General features: G+C 43.5%; 1 protein-coding gene across 1 annotated transcript in view; it reads left to right on the plus strand.

Annotated features, from left to right (window-relative positions):
• Nucleotides 1-22305, plus strand: part of fuom (fucose mutarotase) — a 138306-nt gene that overhangs the window by 72280 nt on the left and 43721 nt on the right. The window contains 1 exon segment of the mRNA XM_072582885.1: nucleotides 2488-2586. Coding sequence (XP_072438986.1) covers nucleotides 2488-2586 — 99 coding nt within the window.

The following is a 22305-nucleotide window of genomic DNA, read 5'->3' on the forward strand; positions in this document are numbered from 1 at the left end:
TTCTGCTCCTTTGTCTTCTGATCTGATGGAATGAGGATGGGGAAGTGTGAAAAGCAGTTAATAAGTAGAGAGAGTTTGAGAGATTGAAGGAGGGAGTGTGGAAGGAAAAGAGAGGATGTGAAAGCGAATTTGAGAGAGAAAGAGAGGAAAAGGGTGAGAGAGTGAGTGTGTGAGGGAGGGAGTGAGGATTAGGAGCCAAGAGAGGGGAGACACAGAGGATTGGGGAAAAGTTGAGAGTTCAGAGGTTGGCAAGGTTATGTTCAAATAGAAGATGATGCAAAATATTTAAACTCAGAGGAGAACGAACATCTTGAGCAGTGTATCTGGGCCTTAAGCCTATTTCCTCTATTTCCGTCACCTACAGCCAGACCCCACCACCAGAGATATATTTCCCTCCCCACCCCTATCTGCGTTCCACAGAGACTATTCCCACTGTGACTCCCTTGTTAGGTCCAAGCTCCCCACCAACCCACCCTCCACTCCCAGCACCTTCTTTTCCCACTGCAAGAGGTGTAAAACCTGCACCCACACATCCCCCCATCACCTCCATCCAAAGTCCTCCATCCCACATCCGGCAGAGATTTTCCTGCACATCCAAACACCTCATCTACTGTGTCCATTGCTCTCAATGTGATCTCCTCTATACTGGGGAGACAGGATGCCAACTCGCAGAACATTTCAGGGAACATTTCTGGGACACACACATCAAACATCCCTACCGCCTTGTGGCTGATCAACACCTCCTCCCACTCCACCCACCAAATCCAAGCCAGCCAATGACAGGAGGAAGAACACCTCATCTTCCTCCTTAAGACCCTCTAACCACACAGCATCAATGTTTATTTTCACCAGTTTCCTCCGCTCCCCTGTCCCCACCTCATCCCACATCCAATCCTCCAATTTGGCATTGCCTTCTTGCACTGTCCTACCTGTCCACCTTCCTTCCTACCTATCTGCTCCAACCTCACCTGCGACCTATCACTATCAACACCCTTTCCCTCCCCCCAATCCCTTCATATTCCTGATGAAGAGTTTATCCCGAAAAGTCAACTCTCCTGCTTTGCGGATGCTGCCTGACCTGCTGTGCTTTTCCAGCACCACACTTTTCAACATTGATCCCCAGCATCTGCAGTCCTCACCTTCTCCTTAAACCTATCGTCTTACTAACAAAAATCCAAAGAGAATCATAAGCAATTGTGATGCAAAGTATAGTACAAGAGGTTAAGTCTGACCTTGTGATATGCCAATGAGATGTAGTATACCTCATCACAGGAAGTGATATAATATCACATGATCTTGCAGTTTTGCAACATGTTTCTTGACTAAAATTATGTTTTCCTCAGTAGACTCTGTAAAGATTCTTTAGAGGCATAAGGAGACCAAAAATATTACAGAAAGAAATGGTGTAGGTGAAAGGAAGGTCGTCTATGGGGTGTGGCCAAATGTTTCTAACAGTGGCAGTCCTGTTAGGACTGTCAAGAGTTACAACATCCATCTTACACTCTTAGACAAAATGGAGGTGCTGTTCTGTTTGACACTAATTGTCACATGCAATGAACAAGATTTCCTATTTTGTATACATCTCCAATGTTTTCCTGTAGATGATCGAGAGAAAAAAATATATACCTTCAAATTTAAAGATTAGATTCCCTACAGTGTGGAAACAGGCCTTTTGGCCCAACAATTTCACACCGACCCTCCAAAGAGTAGCCCACCCAGACCAATTTCCCTCTAACACATGGGTAATTTAGCATGGCCAATTCACCTGACCTGCACATCTTTGGATTGTGGGAGAAAATCAGAGGAAACCCATGTCGACACAGCGAGAATATGCAAACTCCACACAGTCACCTGAGGCTGGAATTGAACTCAGGCCCCTGGGACTGTGAGGTAGCAGTGCTAACCACTAAGCCACGATGCCACCCGTAAATGGTGAAAGTTGCCTTGGAAGTAATTATTTCAATAAATAGCTGTTTGTCTTGGCAGAGTAACATTGTGGTAAATGAATTGTTTTTGCAAATGAGCTAAATGGTTTCAATTAAAACACTTCAGTGGCCTAATATTACTCAGCTAGATAAACATCCTGATATTTATTTGAATCCCCCTTTTGGGTGAGGAAAGTCTCTGAAAAAGAATTTTCTTGCAGAGAAAGGATTTGAGGATGGCTTGGATGAAGGTGAGTGGGTTGTGGGACACCCCCTTTTTATTGGGAAAGGAGAGGATTAATCCAAACTAAGGGAATACCATTGAATTCCTTTGATTAAATAATAGTCAGAAGCTCACTCACCGGGAAGGACACTCACTCCAGGGAACGGAGCAGGTACAATATTGGTCGGAACATGCCAGCAGATAAAAGGAAGAAATTGCATATTGTTAGGAATTTTAAAAAACAGCTAAACAAATAGAAACAAGATAAATTTTATGCAAAAATCATGTGCTGATGTGAGTGAGTATCCATTAACATGTTGCAATATTATTATAACTTAGGCAGCCGTAATGAACCTAGTGAGCAAGGATAAAGAAAAGGGCGTCCGCACTCCAGTCTGAGACAAGTATCAGGAATTATTGTCCAATGCTGGTTGTGGAGTAAGTAAATATCCACAAACACTCCTAATCTCCTTCCCTTCTCTGGGCCAACAGTAGTTTTTTTTTCCTGTCACTAAATATAGAAGGAGCTAGGAGGAGATTTTGCATTTGGTGATGTCAGTGATTTTTTAAAAAAAAATTATTCGCAGGCCGCGAGCCTTGTTGGAAAGACTAATGTCTAGTACCCATCCCTCATTACCCATGAATCATTGCTGCTGAGCCACCTTTCTGAACCGGTGCAGTTTGTTTGTATGGTGTAGGTATACTGTCACCGAAGTATTTCCAGGATATTTACTGAGTGCTGATATAAGAAGGATGATATATTTCCAAGTCGGTAGTGGTGAGGTTGTGGCGTTTCTGTGTACCTTCTGCCCTTGTATGAGCTGGTAGACATAATTAATGAGGTGTTTAATGGTGAGAGGTTCATGTTTAATAGTTGGAAGCAAGTCCATAAAGCATTTAAGATGGTTTAAAGGTTGATAAATATGTTGCTTGGATTTTAAACCAGAATCATCTTGATATTGCCCGGAGTGGTAGCAGATACACAACAAATTGACAACATCACAACAGAGGTCACCAGTTTGGAAGGTACTGTGGAAGGGACATTGGAGGGTCACTGCAGTGCATCTTGTAAGTGGTACACACTGCTGCCATCCTACTTCGATGGGGAACCGTGTTTAAAGTGTGACAGTCATGTTATGAATATAATGCTTTCATTGGTCAAATATATTGAATAAACAATATATGATGTGTAACATGGTCTTAATAAGAGAATGGGTTCAGCCTAGTTCAATATTTATAAATGGCGATGGTTTTAAAAATTTGATTTACATACAAAAATTTAAATCAGAAAAGAAAGCCATTATACAGGTCAAGATTTGGAGGTTGTTAGAGCACACTCTGCAAAGGCTTATCATTGCCACTGAATCCAGAAATTGGAGAATTAAGGGCACAAGGCAATATAAAGTTTATATTAAATGGTAGCAGTTAAATAAGATGATTCAGTACAATCCAAAAGATGCATTTTACTCCATGGCCTTCGCATCTTGAAAATTTGACTGTAATGAGCACTTCACCATGATGTGTTCACCATTTAGACTCTGTCCTTTGTGGTGGTGAACTATTTACCAGAGGTGTCCCTTGGGTTCAGAGGTTAATTTACTACATGGTAACTTTGATTTTTCCCCCTACTCTGATCTTTTTATTAAGAAGCACTTGAGTAAAAGTATTTAGTAAAGAAGCTTAATTTGGCAACATCACCACCAAGCACTGAAATGCCTTACAAAGTTCACCCTCAATTTCTTCACCTCCTTTATGACGTGAGAAACAACGATTTCACACAGTGATTAGTTAGGGTCGAGGATACATTGGCTGGAAGTGTGGTGGATGCAGGTTTAACTGATGCATTTGAGAGAGCATTCAGCTAATTAAATGGAGACAGCTAGCAAGGGTTATGAGGGCAAGGCAGGAGGATGACACAAAATCATAGTGGTCATTTGAAGAACTATTGCAAACCTGATGGGTTGAATGGTCTCCATCTCCGCAGTAGCAATTCTGTTGGATAGGGTTGGAGCACGGAGGATCAGTTAGCTCAGTTGGCTGGACAGCTGGTTTGTGAAGCAGAGCGATTCCAACAGCGTGGGTTCTGTTTCCACCGCTGTGGGTCTGGGGTCACGTGGAGGTGAACATTACTGACCTTTATCATGTTTTTACAACAGTCCCACAGTTTCCATTGATATGCCTTTCAGAAGTAGTTTCCATTGAATTGCCTGTGCTGGGATTGGTTCCCTGGTCAGGGTTGTAGCATGGTGCTCTGGGTATCTCCTTCTCAACCTTTCCCCAAACCTCAGGTTAAACCACCGCCAGTCATCTCTCTCTAACAAGAGAGCAGCTCTGTGGTCCACTAGGACAATAATGAGTTTACCTTTCACTTTTTGTAATGTTATAGTGACTGCTTATTGTGCAGCGATCCCTATCATTCCATATCAAGTGAAGGTATGAGCAAACGTATCTCTTCCTGCAGTTGAACAGGGCCTTGGTGAGGCCAGACCTTGAGTATTGTGTGCAGTTTTATCTCCTAGTCTGAGGAAGGACATTCTTGCGATTGAGGGAGTCCAGCGGAGGTTCACCAGATACATTCCCCGGATGGCAGGACTGATAGATGTGGAAAAATTGGATTGACTGGGCTTGTACTCGCTGGAATTTAGAAGAATAAGGGGTTTCTCAAGGAAATGTATAAAATCCTGATTTGTCTGGCTAAGGCTAGATGCAGGAGGCATGTTCCTGATGTTAGGGAAGTCTAGAATGAGGGGTCACAGTCAAAGAATAAGGAGTAAGCTCTTCAGGACTGAGATGAGGAAGAATTTCTTCCCTTAGAGAGTTGTGAATGCATGTAATTTTCTCCCACAGGAAGTTGTTGGGGCCAGTTCATTAGATATATTCAAGAGGAAGCTGGATGTGGCCCTTACGGCTAAAGGGATCATGGGGTATGGGGAGAAAGCAGGAGTGGGATACTGAGATTGCACAATCCACCATGACCATATTGAATGGTGGTGTAAGCCCAAAGTGCTGAATGGCCTACTCCACATATTTTCCATGTTTCTAATGAACCAGCCTGCCAACGTTCGCTGACCAGGGTCACCCATGTTGCTTAGAAATTTCTGCATGGTCAAGGACACCCATTTAACTTATCCGAGCAAGGATTCAACATCTTGTAAGGGGAAGAAAATTAGCAAGACCAAGATAGATTTGCAATCATTATTTAAAAATCTCAATTCACTTTGATTAGGTTTTCTATCATTTAGAATCCTTTTTGGGTCAATACTTATTACTTTTCCTGTCTTCTATGCCAATGCCTACTTAATTATACTAAAGTAAGTATTTTCAAGAATATAACACATTAGTTTGACATTGGTTATATAACAGAGTTACTGAAATGCCCAACAAGACCTGTAAGGTTCAAATGAATACTATTTCCCTGTAACTGTCTCAAAACCCTGTTTAATATCTGAGCACAGTTTTAATGGTTGGTGTATTCCCCATTCCTGGCAGTGCACTAATACAATTATTTATTCTCTCTGAACTGGAAATAGCAAAATTGCACAGCTTAAGAACATAACAGTCACTGTCAAAAGTGCTTGCAATGGAGCCTATTTTAAAATGGACCTTCAGGGATCTCTCCAGCTATGGCAATAGAGTGTTGATATTCCAATTACAAAGCTTTGGCAGACAGTCAAACTCTGCCCGAACCCTTAGGGGGTGAAGATTGCAAGGCTGCCAGTGTATGTACTTGACACGTCTGCACGTCAATCTGTTGTAGAATTACATATTTCATGATTATTCTCTCTTCTTTCCCTTGTTAACATTTTTTATTTAAAATTGAGGTTTATTGAATTTTCCAATTAGGCTGTGACATGCGTGGCAGTAAATATGTTGTTAGCGGTGGAATTCTTTCCCTCTGGTTTGTCCCACAGTCACCAGTTTGTGCTGGGGAAGCATTACAGACCTGATGGCTGATCCCAGAGTGTGATTACTGAACTGTGGGGGTACCTCAGGTCAGTTGCTTCTTGTCCTTAACTTGAAGCCCACACGCAATGAACGTTTCACACAGCAGTCAGAAGAGGAATTTCTTCCTGTCAGTTCCCTCTCGTCATAAAACTCACTGTCACTGAAGTAAATTATTCATGAGCTGCAGTTTCTAAGTTCCAATTGTGACCTAAATTTGATAGATTTATCAGAATGGATCTGGGGAGCAGGGATTTTAGCGCAAAGACTCGCTGGAGAAGCTCAGTTTATGGCAAAGGAGGTGGAGGGAAGATTCAATGCAAGATTATGACAAGTGAAGAAAAAGTAGATGAAGAAAATCTGTTCCCATGAATTCATAGTTTAAGATCTCCGGGCAGAGGTTTAAGACTTTAATTTACAGTTGCAGGAGTGTGTGGGAGAATTTTATAATGTAGTGAATAGTAATGGCTTGGAACCCACTGACCACGAACTTGGATGATGATGGTTTTGAAAGGTAATGAGGTGGAGGCTTGGAGGAAAATGTCTTGTGGGTCTAGTGGGAGAATGGAACTGACTGGAATGCTCTATTGGGAGCCAACATGACTTGATGGTCCCAGTGGCTGTCTTTTATGCCATAGTGATTCTCTGGATCTCTTCTGTTTTCCTGGGTCTTGCCATTGTAAATCTCAAAGAACAGACATCACCAACTGTTGATCTGGGGTTCTCCAAGTCAGTGGCACCTCCCAACTTGGAGATAATCCAAAGTTACTCTGTTGGCAACAAAAACTGACTTCACCTTGGTCTCCTGATCTGCCCAAAGAGCAATTATCATTCACCCCATCCTACTGTAATGTTCCATGACCAAATACACATGATAACACTGGCACACTGAATCACAGAACCTCCTACAGTGTGGAAACAGGCCCTTCAGCTCAACAAGTCCATACTGACCCTCCGAAGAGTAACCCACCCAGACCCATTCCCCTGTTACTCTAAATTTACTCCTGACTAGTGCACCTAACTTATACATCCCTCTGGGCAATTTAGCATGGCCAATTCACCCTAAACTGCACATCTTTGGACTGTAGGAGGAAACCCACGCAGACACGGGGAAAATGTGCAAACTCCACACAGACAATTGCTTGAGGCTGGTATCGAACCTGGGACCCTGGCGCTCTGAGGCAGCAATGCTAACCACTGAGCCACTGTGCTACCCTGCATGCTGGCACCACTGCACAGAATCAATGCAGTGGCACAAATTTGATCATTACTAATCAGAAGTCTTTTAAAAACAAATTGAAAGAAGGTAGACTCACCACGAGTAAAATTGGAATTAACATTTCTCAAGGAATTTGCTCACACTTTCAGCTTTCTGAGATGAATGCAAAAATGGGGAAGCAACGCAAAGCCATTGGCCCCAGTTTTTAATGGAAAAACATATACAAGTAGGACAATGAATTTCTGCTTTAGAAACTCAAAAGTGCAGGTGTTGTGAATGCCCTTTGAGTGTGTGGCTGTCTATCACTGTACCTCTTCCTGGGATCCAGACTGCATACTGAGTTATCTGTTTGTTTGGACAGATCAACTGTTCTATTTTGTAGTCTTCTTTTGTATGTTTATTCAGTCATTTTGCAGTTCAGAATTTCAATATTGCTGAAAATAAGACATTTTTGTCAAGGCTTTTTGTTCTTACACTCATCACTGTCAACGGGGGTGGTACCAGGGGACTGGAGAGTGGCGAATGTTGTGCCCCTGTTCAAAAAAGGGAATAGGGATAACCCCGGGAATTACAGGCCGGTTATTCTTACTTCGATGGTAGGCAAAGTAATGGAAAGGGTACTGAGGGATAGGATTAATGAGTATCTGGAAAGACACTGCTTGATTAGGGACAGCCAGCACGGATTTGTGAGGAGTAGGTCTTGCCTTACAAGTCTTATTGAATTCTTTGAGGAGGTGACCAAGCATGTGGATGAGGGTGGAGCAGTGGATGTAGTGTACTTGGATTTTAGTAAGGCATTTGATAAGGTTCCCCATGGTAGGCTTATGGGGAAAGTCAGGAGGCATGGGATAGAGGGAAATTTGGCCAGTTGGATAGAAAACTGGCTAACCGGTCAAAGTCAGAGAGTGGTGGTAGATGGTAAATATTCAGCCTGGAGCCCAGTTACAAGTGGAGTTCCGCAGCGATCAGTTCTGGGTCCTCTGCTGTTTGTAATTTTTATTAATGACTTGGAAGAGGGAGTCCGAAGGGTGGGTCAGTAAATTTGCTGACAATAAGAAGATTGGTGGAGTTGTGGATAGTGAGGAGGACTGTTGTCGGCTGCAAAGGGACTTAGATATGTTGCAGAGCTGGGCTGAGGAGTGGCAGATGGAGTTCAACCCTGCCAAGTGTGAGGTTGTCCATTTTGGAAGGACAAATAAGAATGCGGAATACAGGGTTAACGGTAGGGTTCTTAGTAAGGTGGAGGAGCAGAGGGATATTGGGTTCTATGTTCATAGATCTTTGAAAGTTGCCACTCAGGTTGTATAGAGCTTATAAGAAGGCCTATGGTGTATTAGCGTTCATTAGCAGAGGGATTGAATTCAAGAGTCGTGAGGTGATGTTGCAGCTGTACAGGACCTTGGTTAGTTCACATTTGGAGTACTGTGTGCAGTTCTGGTCGCCTCACTTTAGGAAAGATGTGGAAGCTTTGGAGAGGGTGCAGAGAAGATTTACTAGGATATTGCCTGGAATGGAAAATAGGTCGTACGAGGATAGGTTGAGAGTGCTAGGCCTTTTCTCATTGGAACGGCGAAGGATAAGGGGTGACTTGATAGAGGTTTATAAGATGATCAGGGGAATAGATAGAGTAGACAGTCAGAAACTTTTTCCCTGGGTACAACAGAGTGTTACAAGGGGACATAAATTTAAGGTGAAGGGTGGAAGGTATAGGGGGGATGTCAGGGGTAGGTTCTTTACCCAGGGAGTGGTGGGGGCATGGAATGCGCTGGCTGTGGGAGTGGCAGAGTCAGAGTCAGAATCATTGGTGACCTTTAAACGGCAATTGGATAGGTACATGGATGGGTGCTTAAGTTAGGACAAATGTTCGGCACAACATCGTGGGCCGAAGGGCCTGTTCTGTGCTGTATTGTTCTGTGTTCTATATAGGACAATTTGCAAGAAAACCAATTCAAGGGTAAATGAACATCTCCATTCTTTGAGCCGGACCTTCAGGGATCTCTCCAGCTATGGCAATAGAGTGTTGATATTCTAATTACAAAGCTTTGGCAGACAGTCAAACTCTGCCCTAACCCTTAGGGGGTGAAGATTGCAAGGCTGCCAGTGTATGTACTTGACACATTGGTAGGTAAGTGAACTCTGGCAGAGAAGTTGTAATGGAGAACACACCAGTTACTGATGATTGACAGTTAACTGCGAAGCCTTGTTTGCATTTTAAACCAGGCAGGTTGTATTTATTTCTTATGTTCAAACAGGACAGGAGCTCGTCTGGAGGGCCATTTCCTTCACTAAGTAAAAAAAGAACATGGTTTGTCCTTGTTACTCAGACAGAAGCCTTGAGCTTTGATTTTTGTAAGTTTGGAAATCTAAATTAGAAGGGACACTGTAAAAGGTAATGGAATTGAGTTAATATGCCCTAATCCAGCTCCGATTGTGCATTTACTCCAAATACAGGCATCTTGAGAATTTGTCAGTTCCAATTTTACTGACAATGAGTCTATATTCTTTCAACTGGTTTTTAAAAGACTTCTGATTGGCACTTATCAGATTTGTGCAATTGCATCAATTCTGTGCAATGTCCAAGTGTTGTGATGTCATTTTGATCATGGTCCAGTTGAAGCAACAAATGGAGCAGTTGGCTCCTCATTTAGAGCTACCCATTGGCCATCTCAGTCAGAGTGGGAAGATTGACTGTGGATGAGGCAGTGGCAGTATTACTGGGCCAGTATTCCAGAGTTACAGCCCATTTACTGGAGGACATACTTCAAATCCTGTCACAGAAGCCAGTCGATTCATAAGTCTGTAATACGGAGCTATTCTTTGTAATAGTGGCCATGTGACAGATAGGAGTAGTTGATATCCAGGAAGGAAATCTGTCCTTTTTATCCAACCTGCCCACAGCAATGTTATTGACTCTTAACTGACCTTTGAAATGGTGTTACTCTGTTCCGGGGCAATTAGGAATCGGCAACAAATGTTAGTCTTGACAGTGATGCCCATGTCCCATGAAAGAAATGAAGGAAAACAAAACTAAGCAAGACTTGAGACTTACCGGCAGGAGAAAACGGAGGTTGAGGTTTGCAAGTAGTGTGGACGGAGTATTACTCTGCATTTTGCTAACTGGACCTGCTAGCTGTTGACTTTAAAGTAGAAGTAGCAGATAAAAATACTGGTTCCTCTGATGGAATACAACACTTTCCAGTTGCCTTTAAAATAAGAAAAAGTTAGTTTCCAGATTACCTTTCTAAAATGTTTTGACGGGACCTGGTCTGCCTCAGCTTTGACAATGTAATCACATGGGAATGAGTCAGGGTGACAGCTGTGGGTCTTGGGAAGATTTTCAAGTTGCTCACACTTCATATGATGACAGTACCCCACAATGCATTGTGACAACTTTCACTTGAAGAAAGAAAGAGTTTGATTTATTTAGCCCCTTCCCCATCCTGATCATGTCTCAATGTGCTTCATAACTGATTGGGATAGATGAGGGATGCTCAAGCAGAGAAAATGAGTCACTCTTTGGTATCTGTTGATCTAACCTCCAGGATGTCCATGTTTCGCTGTTATGGACCAGACCAGGCCCGTCAAACTATTTTAAGAAGGTAGCCTAGACCCTTACCTTTTCTTGTTTTAAAGGCAACTGTTGTGTTCCAGATGCAATGTGACTGGTCAAACAACTCAACATTAAGCAAAACACAATTTATTTAAAACCTGTAGTTAAAATACAACCAAAGAAAGAGGAATTTAGAATACAAACTCTCTTAGATTACTTAACAGAACAATAGATTCAGTACTTATTAATAATTAACTGTTCCAATGTAATAACATCCCATAAACACACCCCTTGGCAAAAAGGAAAATTCAGACACAGATTCTCACATGCAGTTCTTCAATCCAGGAGGAAAAAAATATCAAGAAAAAATTCCGAGAGAGTAGCACCCAGGAGGCGTTCACTGTAGCTTTTAACTCTGTTGAGACCCCAACAGCTTCTAATGCTACTGAGAAACCAAAACCCAGAAATCCTCATCTGAGAGAGCCAGCCACACCCATTCAGGATATTAAAAAAACAAACCCATGACTTCCCGAGTTGGTCTTCAGTAGCCAGCTGGACATCTCTCATTCAATCACTCTCTTTAAAAAAAAACACAAGAAAAAATAAACATTTAAAGCCATCTTCACATCACTAATGCATTTTGTATTGTAGTCATGCTAAGGTGTCTAGGATAGAGTGGTGCTGGAAAAGCACAGCAAGTCAGGCAGGATTCCTGCTGAAGGGCTTTTGCCCAAAACATCAATTCTCCTGCTCCTCGGATGCTGCCTGACCTGCTGTGCTTTTCCAGCACCACTCTAAACTTGACTGTAATCTCCAGTATCTGCAGTACCCACTTCTGCCTCATGTGAGGGTCTCTGTCCTGTGGATCTTGAAATATCCAAGGTACAAACCATAAGCGTGCAGCCAGCACACAGTAGGTATACTTGTGGGATTTTCTAAGGTGGTTAATGGCCAGAGCCTTCTGGCTAATGGAGTTCTCCTTTCTACTATTCCAATAGCCCATTAATTATATATTAAAATTTATATAACTGTATTCAGGTGGTGAGCCTTAGCTAGGGATTTCTTTATGTCCTTAAACATAGCAATAAAATGAGGTTTTGTGATGTAATGGTAGTGACCCTTATGACAATACTTTGACTTTAAGAGGTTTACTTTATCCTGTTTTCTTTTTGAAGAGAGGCTTTAAAGCAGAGATCCAGAACAGTCTACTCCGTGCCACTGAGTAAACAGTTTGTGAAGCCTTGTGTGTTTTTTTAAAGTGGGAACAATAGAAGCAGCCTGACTGAGTGGGGTCAAACTCCAACTGAACAAGGATTTTCATTTCACTAGCAATTGCTGCTGGTGTGTTGAAGATTTGGAAGCTGTTTTTCCCCTCTTTTGGTTACAGCTGAAAGCTGGGGATTCTCTTCGTGCTGCTAGATTTGCATGTGAGATAAGCTTGTTTTCTGCATTTTTTTAAAGATTAGATTACCTGCAGTTTTTGAAATGGGCCCTTTGGCCCAACAAGACCACACCGACCCTCTGAAGAGGCCCACTTCCCTACCCTGCATTTACTAATGCACCTAAAGCTATTGGCAACTTAGCACGGCCACTTCACCTAACCTGCACATCTTTGGATTGTGGAAGCAAACCAGAGCACCTAGAGGAAATCCATGCAGACATGGGGAGAATGTGTCCACACAGATGGTCACCTGAGATGGGGATTGAACCCAGGTCCCTGGTGCTGTAAGGCTGCAGTGCTAACCACTGAGCCACAGCATTTGCCTTTGTCAAAGGTGTAGTAATGGGAAGTTATTATATTGGAACAGTTAATTAGTAGTAGTTGAAGATCTATCACTCTAAGTTTTCCAGTAGGACTAAGTTATTCCAAGTTCTTCTTTCTTTTGTTGCGTTTTACTGATAGTGTTTGAATATAGTGTGCTTGGCTTCAAATCTGGTCGCCATGGTGTAGAGATGCTACACCGACAGCTTGCGATTTCAAATAAACCTGTCGGACTTTAACTTGGTGTCGTGGGACTTTTGACTCAAATCTGGTAGTTTTACTGGTTGAATTGCATCTGGAACAGAACACCTTGTACTTGCCTTGAAAATAAGAAAAGGCTAGGGTCTGTACTATATTCGAAATATAGTACAGACCCTAGCTTTGGTCTGTTCCATAACAGGGGAGGGGCCTTGGTCTGTTCCATAACAGGGGAGGGGCTTTGATCTGTTCCATGACAGCCTGAAAGAGCAGTGACCGTGTCCAACACTTGAAAGATACATTTTCCTTGGAGAATACAACATTTCTAATCCACAGTGCCTTGCTGTATGTTACTGCATTGTCTGAATAATAACTAACCCACCAGCACTCTGGTCTATTTAGCAGTCTCCACAGCATCTGATCTTAGCAATGAAAGCAACGAAATAACTGAGAAAGTAGCTTGTAAAACAGACAGCTCTACTTGGGCTATAATTAATATGGACAGCAAGAAAGACTTGGCACATGTCACCAGCGTGTATTCTATTCTCTCACACAGGAGTTAAGTCGAATAGAAGGGCAGATGCAGGATTTTGTGTGTAGCTAAAAGCTTTCTTGCTGTGAGAGTAATTATTAAATGACAAATCTAAGAAGTGAAGATGAAGGTGTCTTTTTATTTCCTGCATGATGTTGCTGGGGAGACAGATTGTGTAACAATTGCCTTGTTGATTAGGGGATACTTATTGGATACATTTATTATGAGGTTTGAACAAACAGAACAACCATTGAGCCAAGCAAGTGACATGTCGCTTGGGAACTCAAATCATATCCAACCTTTCACACACAGCTAATGACTATACAGTGAGACTGCAGCTACTTTGGTCGCTGGGAGGTAATATGAAGTGATTTTGTTTTAAATTTTCAGGATTAGTTAATGGTTGAAGACAGAGGAAGCAATGGATAGGTTGAGAGAGAAAAGCAAGAGACATAGTCAAAGTGAAAAAAGATTTAGGGTGATATGAATGAGGTGAGTGCCTACAGGATAAGGTCTGGACATTTTCTGTTTATGGGGTGTGGATATCGCAGGCTGTGCCAGCATTTGTTTCCCAGTGAGCTGCTACCTTAAACAACTGTGGTCTTTGGGGTTATGGACGCACTCAGTGCTGTTAGCGAGAGAGTTCCGGAATTTTGACCCAGCAACAGCGCAGGAGCAGCGATGTAGTTCCCAAATCAGGATGGTGTATCCCTGCCTCTGGTGATTTGGACAGGAAAGTGCAGATGGTGGCATTGCTCAGTATCTGCTGGCCTTGGGTATTTCTGAGGTCATGAATTATCGGAATGGATGTTACTCATTATGTTTGTGGGAGTTATGGCAAAAATAAAATTATTGGAAGAGATGCATTTTGGCAAATAAATCTGCATAAGTATAAGTAATTTTCTTCAGCTTTAGTTCGAGAGTATTAAAGACACAAGCATTTTCCGCTAATATTGCATGTAAATAATTTTTCACACTGATTTATTTATATTCATTTTACTGCATTTTTTTTAACTGAAACATGGAGCAAGATTTCTAGGCCTTGCTGGAGTCAGGTTGAAGGTAGATGGGACCCAAAAATACTCCTGCTAGTTCCAGACCACAGAGCTGGCCATTTTTGCGAAGAGGTTTTGCTGTTGGCAATAATATCCTTCTCAAGAGGAGGAAGCACTGAGTGGCAGGCCTGAGGCTACAGCCTCCAAGTAGGCCTCCTGTCTGCCCTGCCTTGGTGAGGGTGCAACCAGAGGTCACACTACTCGCGTTCCCTCCCACCCCAACCCTCCCCCACTCCTCACGCCCCAACCATACTGGTGGCCAGAATGCTTACTTTTCTTTTGTTTTTAGGACATAGAACAGTACAGCATAGTACAGGCCCTTCGGCCCTCAATACTTTTTAATTAAAGTACCTCAGAGGGTACCTTCATGATGAAACATTTACCTCTCACTTACCCTTTGCAGCCAGCTTGTGCTCTCTGGATTGAAGGCCTCTGATTGGTCAGGTTGAAGGCCTCTGATTGGTCCTCCAGCTTCAAGAGCTGCCCACCACCCATTATTGAACAGGACTCTTGTGGCACGGCGGTAGTATCCCTGCCTCTGAGCCAGGAGGGGTGGGTTTAAGTCCCACCTACTCCAGAAGTGTGTCATATAACATTTCTGAGGTGGCATCCATTAGTCTTGCGAGACCATGGATCTGCGCCTGGGAAGTCTTGCTTCAATCTTTATTGGTAGAGCAGTGTCTGTTGTGTCTGTAGAGGTCCACATGGCAGTGGCAATCTCGGCTGCAGCGACTGCACTTGAAGGCGCTATCCTCCGGTGTTGTCTTGGTGCTGTTTGATCGGGAGGTGGGCTTTCCTTCAGCAGCAGGCCTCAGTTTCTCTTCTCCTCTTTTTAGACCTCAGTGTAATTCCTGCCTCCAGCGAGAGTGATTGCTTGCAATGCCCTCCCACCTCTCGACATTCATGATCAGTGACTTCATGTCTCTGTTACAGACATCTTGGAAACAAAGGTGGGGCTGTCCCTATGCTCTCTTGCTGGAGGCCAGTTCCCTGTATAGCAGATCTTTCGGGATCCTCCTGTCTGACATGTGGTGTACGTGGCCAAGCCAGTGGAGACGGTGATGTTGGAGTAGGGTGAAGAGGCTGGGTATCTGGGTACAGGCCAGGCCCAGCCAGTGGAGACGGTGATGTTGGAGTAGGGTGAAGAGGCTGGGTATCTGGGTACAGGCCAGGCCCAGCCAGTGGAGACGGTGATGTTGGAGCAGAGTGAAGAGGCTGGGTATTGGGGTGAGGGCCAGGACCTCATTGTTGGTGACTCAGTCAGTTCACTTGATGTCCAGCCTGCGTCTCAGGCTGCGAAGGTGGAAGACATTGAGATGCTGCTCTTGTCTGTGATAGAGACTCCAGGTCTCACTGCTGTAAAGCAGTGGGCTGAGAACCCAGGCCCTGTAGACTGCAACCTTGGTGTGCATTTCTGAGCAGGTCGATTAAGACCTTTTTTGGTCAGAGTATTGAGTATAGGGAATTGGGAGGTCATGTTGCGACTGTACAGGACATCGGTTAGGCCAGTTTTGGAATATTGTGTGCAGTTCTGGTCTCCCTCCTATCTGAAGGATGTTGTGAAACTTGAAAGGGTTCAGAAAAGATTTACAAAGATGTTGCCAGGGTTGGAGGATTTGAATTATAGGGACAGGCTGAACAGGTTGGGGCTGTTTTCCCTGGAGCTTCAGTGGATGAGGGGTGATCTTATCGAGGTTTATAAAATCATGAGGGGCATGGATAGGATAATAGACTAAGTCTTTTCGCTAGGTTGGGGGAGTCCAGAACTAGAGGGCTTAGGTTTAGGGTGAGAAGGGAAAGATATAAAAGGGACCTTTTCGCGTATGTGTATGGAATGAGCTGCACGAGAAGGTGGTGGAGACTGGTACGATTACAACATTTAAAATGCATCTGGATGGGTATATACATTGGAAGGGTTTAGCAGGAAATGGGCTGGGTGCTGGCAAGTGGGACTAGATTAGATAGGGATATCTGGTCGGCATGGACAAGCTGGACCGAAGAGTCTGTTTTCGTGCTGTGCATCTCTATGACTCTATAAATAACCTGTCAATGTTACAAATCAAAGTGTGTCCTGGTCAGGTTCCTCAAGAGTGACTGTTTCCCACAAGTTTGAGCTTGGGTTCTGTTTCCTGCCCCCAGTTTTCATTCGATTTTGCTGTGGTTTTGCTTTCTGGAGTGGGATACTGAATCTAGATTTTCCTTGTTCTGTTTCTGGTTCTTTTGCTAAGCACCCTGAATCAATCCCTCTGGCTCATGACTGTTTCACCAGCTGGGATGGTTGGTCTCTGTCTTCTCTGTCCAGGCTCGTCGCCATTTTCACCACCATCTGTATTAGATCCCTTCCTAACCTGATTTTCTTGAAGGTCAGCAGTCCCAGTTTCTCCAGTCTCTCCTTGTAACTGAAGTTACTTTAGTCCGTATCCAAACTGCAATCTGGAGGTGAACGTGCTGCTTTAACTTCCAGTTCAGTGCTGTAAGTTTACACATAACCTTGGAAAGCTGAACTCAGTTGCAGGAATGGTGCCAAAGAAATAATTTCTTGGCATGTGGGCAGCACAGTGGCTCAGTGGTTAGCACTGTTGCCTCACAGCATCAGGGACCTAGCTTCAATTTCTGCCTCGGGAGACTGTCTGTGTGGAGTTTGTACAGTCTCCCTGTGTCTGTGTGAGTTTCCTCTGGGTGCTCTGGTTTCCTCCCACAGTCCAAAGATGTGCAGATGAGGTGAATTGGCCATGCTAAATTGCCCATAGTGTTAGGTGCTTTAGTCAGGGATAAATATAAGGTAGAGGGGTGGGTTACTCTTCAGAGGGTCGGTGTGGACTTGTTGGGCCCAAATGGCCTGTTTCCACACTGTAGATAATCTAATCATGGCAAATGGAGGAAGCCAGTTGATGCTGCGATCTTTATATTTCTATCCATAGATATGGTAACATAGTGGCTCAGTACAAGGTACCTGGGTTCGATTCTAACCTTGGGTGACTGTGTGAAGTTTGCCTGTTCTCCCAATGTCTGCATGGGTTTCCTCCAGGTTCCTCTCACAGTCCAAAGATGTGCAGGTTATGTAGATTGGTCATACTAAATTGCCCATAGTGACCAGGGATGTGCAGGCTAGATGGATTAGTCATGGTAAATATAGGTGTACAGGTATAGGGTAGGCAACTGGGCCTGGGTAAGATGCTCTTCAGAAGGTCAGTACAGACACAGTAGGTCAAATGACCTCTTCCTGCACTGTGGAGATTCAATGGTTCGAGACAGTAATTGCCATTTTCAGTTTGATGATGAAAACCAGCAATATTGATGCACCTACCTGAAACATTATTCATTGGAAATGAAAATGAAGACAGATGTATAACATACAACTGAATCAATATCTCCCATTTTATTCCATCACTCAGTAGCAAGTTAGCCCAAAAGGCATCATGATGGAATTGAGAAGGAGGAGGCAAGATGAGAAATACACTCATGATTATAGTTTCTGTAATCTCCTCCACCATGGTTTTAAATGGGCTGTAGAAAGACTCTAAACCAGAGCCACCCTCTTCCTTCATCAATCACCTCTGGTCTCCACCAGCTCCCAGTCCGTCCCAAGGCAGCTGGCTGATTTGAATTGGGCTTGCATGATGATCCCACAATTTCCATTTCTCTGCCCCATTTCATTGTGGACGTGCAATCCCTCTGCACATCCATTCCCCATCAGGATGGTTTGTGGCCTCTTCCATGAAGACAGGCGTGCACAGTTTCCACCCTTGTTCACCTGGGTTGAGCTCGTTCTCATTTTGAATAACTTCTCCTTGAACTCACCTCAAAGTCAAAAGCATGGGGACCTGCACAGGGTCTGGTTATGCCTGTCTCTTTATGGGGTATGTGGAACATGCTTTGCTCTCGTCCTGCTTGGGCCCCCACCTGTAACTCTTCCATTGATACATCGATGATGTTTTTGATGTTGCTTCCTGTTCTCATCTGGAATTGGGAAAATTCATCAGTTTTGCTTCCAATTTTTATCCTTCTCTCTTCTGGGTGATCCAAGATGGAGGGCGGGAAACATTTATGGCTGTAAGAGCGGCTCCTTTTTTGAGGTATTTTAGGTGTTGGAGGTGATTTCCTCAAATTCCAGGAGCAGCAATTACTGTTTTATATGCTGTTGCATTGTTTTGGGACTTTGGAAAAAAAAAGTCAAAACAACAGCAGTTTTAAAAGGGAGGACAGACAACAAGCAGCACGTGGTCAGTGAAGGAGGGGGAGAGAGAGAGAGGGAGAAAGAAAATTGACACAGCAGTGAATCTGTGTGGTTACTGCCTTTGCTGTTTGAATTGATGTATCTCTGGCCATTGGAATGCGTCAGAGAAAACCTAAACAGCAAAATTCACAACTGATCTTGGAGGAACCTGTTTGGGAGAGGTCACAGCACAGAAACAGATAAGTGTATAATTTTAAGCGTTGCCTTGCTGTAAATCTACAGTAGTGAGTAGTGTGGGTTCTTTCTTGATTTATGTTTTATTGAGATCTGTGTCTTAATTAAATTTTTAAAAATATAAGTTATAAGTATTAAGTTAACCTGGAGCAGTGTTTTTTAGAGCTATAAGACGATGCTATTTTCTGGGTCTGTAGATTGTCAAGGAGCAAAAATGGCCTTTAATAGCATGATATGTTCTTCTTGTCATGTGGGAATTTAGAGAGAGTTTAAATGTTACTGAGGATTATATCTGCAATAAATGTCTTTGGTTGCGAATCCTATCAGATCAAATGGACCAGTTGGAGCGACAGTTAGAGGCAATGTGGAATTTATAAGAGCTAGGGGGTGTGATGGATGGCAGTTATAGGAATGGAGAAAAGCCACAGATACAGTCAGGTAGATGGGTTAACGCCAGGAAAAATAAGAGAGGTAGGCAGGTAGTGCAGCAATCTTCTGTGGCTATCCCCATTTCAAACAAATATGCTGTTTTGGAAAATGTAAGGGGTGATGGACTCTCAAGGGAATGTAGCACAAACAGCCAAGTTTCTGTTATCAAGACAGGCTCTAATGTAATGAGGGGTATTCCAGGCTCCAAGTAATCGATTGTGTTAGGGGACTCACTGGTCAGAGGCACAGACAGACATTTCTGTGGCCAGCAGCGAAAAATCAAAATGGTGTGTTACCTTCCTAGTGCTAGGATCAAGGATATCTCAGAGAACGTGCAGAATGTTCTCAAGGGGGGAAAGGCCGAGCAGAAGGTCATTGTACACATTGGAACCAACACCACAGGAAGGGAAAAGTATGAGACTGTGAAGGGAGAATATAGAGAGTTGGGCAGGAATTTATAAAGGAGGTCCTCGAGAGTAGTAATATCTGGATTACTCCTGGTGCTACGAGCTAGTGAGGGCAGGAATAGGAGGGTAGAGCAGATGAATGCATGGCTGAAGAGCTGGTGTATGGGAGAAGGATTCACATTTTTGGATCATTGGAATCTCTTTTGGGGTAGAAGTGACCTGTACAAGAATGATGGATTGCACCCGAATTGGAAGGGGACGAATATACTGGCAGGGAGATTTGCTAGAGCTGCTCGGGAGGATTTCAACTGGTAAGGTTGTGGGGAGGGGAGGGGGACGTGGAGGAGGGGGGGAGGTGGTGGGGACCCAGGGAGATAGTGAGGAAAGAGACCAATCTGAGACTGGTACAGTTGAGAAAAGAAGCAAGTCAAACAATCAGGGCAGGCAGGGACAAAGTAGGGAATGAGGTAGGACTGATAAATTAAACTGCGTTTATTTCAATGTAAGAGGCCGAACAGGGAAGGCAGATGAACTCAGGGCGTGGTTAGGAACATGAGACTGAGATAATCATAGCAATTACAGAAACATGGTTTGGGGTGGGCAGGGCTGGTCGCCCGCCATTTGTTCCAGGATACAAATGCGACAGGAAGAATAGAAAGGGAGGCAATGGAGGAGGGGGAGTGGCATTTTTGATAAGGGATAGCATTACTGCTGTACTGAGGGAGGATATTGCCAGAAATACATCCAGGGGCATTATTTGGGTGGAACTAAGAAATAAGAAAATGTTGATCACCTTATTGGGATTGTATTATAGACTCTCTAATAGTCGGCGAGAAATTCATAAACAGATTTGTAAGGAGATTTCAGTTATCTATAAGAATAATAGGGTGATTATGGTGGGGGATTTTAACTTTCCAAACATAGACTGGGACTGCCAGAGTGCTAAGGGTTTAGATGGACCGGAATTTGTTAAGTGAGTACAAGAACATTTTCTGATTCAGTATGTGGATGTACCTACTAGAGAAGGTGCAAAACTTGAGTCAAGAATGTGATGCTCGAAAAGCAAAGCAGGTCAGGCAGCATCCGAGGAGCAGGAAAATTGACGTTTCGGGCAAAAGCCCTTCATCAGGAAGGGAATTTGAGAGAGAAATTAAGGGTTTGGTTAAGAAAAAGAAGGAAGCATATGTATAGGTATAGACAGCAGAGATCGAGTGAATCCTTAGAAGAGTATAAAGGAAGTAGGGGTAACTTAACAGGGAAATCAGGAGGGCAAAACGGGGATGTGAGATAGCTTTGGCAAATAGAATTAAGGAGAATCCAAAGGGTTTTTACAAATGGAGGAAGGACAAAAGGGAGAGAATAGGGCCCCTCAAAGATCAGCAAGGCAGCCTTGCTGATCTTACAAGGCAACAAGGAGCTGCAGGAGATGGGGGAGATACTAAACAAACATTTTGCATCAGTGTTTATTGTGAAGGAGGACATGTAAGATATAGAATGTGAGGAAGTAGATGGTGACACCTTGAAAAATGTCCATACTACAGAGGAGGAAGTGCTGGATGTCTTGAAACGCATAAAGGTGGATAAATCCCCAGGATCTGATCAGGTGTATCTTAGGACTCTGGGGGAAGCTAGGCAAGTGATTGCTGAGCCTCTTGCTGAGATATTTGTATCATCGATTGTCACAGGTGAGTGCTGGAAGACTGAAGGTTGGCTAACGTAGTACCACTATGTAAGAAAGGTGGTTAGGATAAGCCAGGGAACCATAGACCAGTGAGCCTGACCTCGGTGGTGGGCAAGATGTTGGAGGAAATCCTGAGGGACAGGATTTACATATATTTGGAAAGACAAGGACTGATTAGGAATAGTCAACATGGTTTAGTGCGTGGGAAATCATATCTCACAAACTTGATTGAGTTTGAAGAAGTAACGAAGAGGATTGATGAGGGCAGAGCAGTGCACATGATCTGTGTGGAGTTTAGTAAGGTGTTCGACAAGGTTCGCCATGGGAGACTGGTTAGCAAGATTAGATCTCATGGAGAAGAGAGAGAACTAGCCATTTGGATACAGAACTGGCTCAAAGGTAGAAGACAGGAGACTGCTTTTCAGACTGGAGGCCTGCGACGGTGGTGTGCCACAAAAATTGGTGCTGGATTCTCTACTTTTTTTCATTTATATAAATGATTTGGATGTGAACATCAGAGGTATAGCTAGTATGTTTGCAGATGACACCAAAACTGGAGGTGTAGTGGATAGCGAAGAGGGTTACCTCAGATTACAACAGGATCCTGATCAGATGGGCCAATGGTCTGAGAAGTGGCAGATGGAGTTTAATTTAGATAAATGCGAGGTGCTGCATTTTGGGAAAGCAAATCTTAGCAGGACTTATACACTTAATGGTAAGGTGCTAGGGATTGTTGCTGAACAAAGAGACCTTGACGTGCAGATTCATAGCTCCTTGAAAGTGGAGTCACAGGTAGATAGGATAGTGAAGAAGGCACTTGGTTTGCTTTCCTTTTTTGGTCAGAGCATTGAGTATAGAAGTTGGGAGTTCATATTGAAGCTGTACAGGACGTTGGTTAGGCCACTTTTGGAATATTACAGGTAATTATGGTCTCTTTCCTATCTGAAGGATGTTGTGAAACTTGAAAGGGT

Source organism: Chiloscyllium punctatum, chromosome 13 (assembly GCF_047496795.1).
Source record: "Chiloscyllium punctatum isolate Juve2018m chromosome 13, sChiPun1.3, whole genome shotgun sequence".
Classification (NCBI taxonomy): domain Eukaryota; kingdom Metazoa; phylum Chordata; class Chondrichthyes; order Orectolobiformes; family Hemiscylliidae; genus Chiloscyllium; species Chiloscyllium punctatum.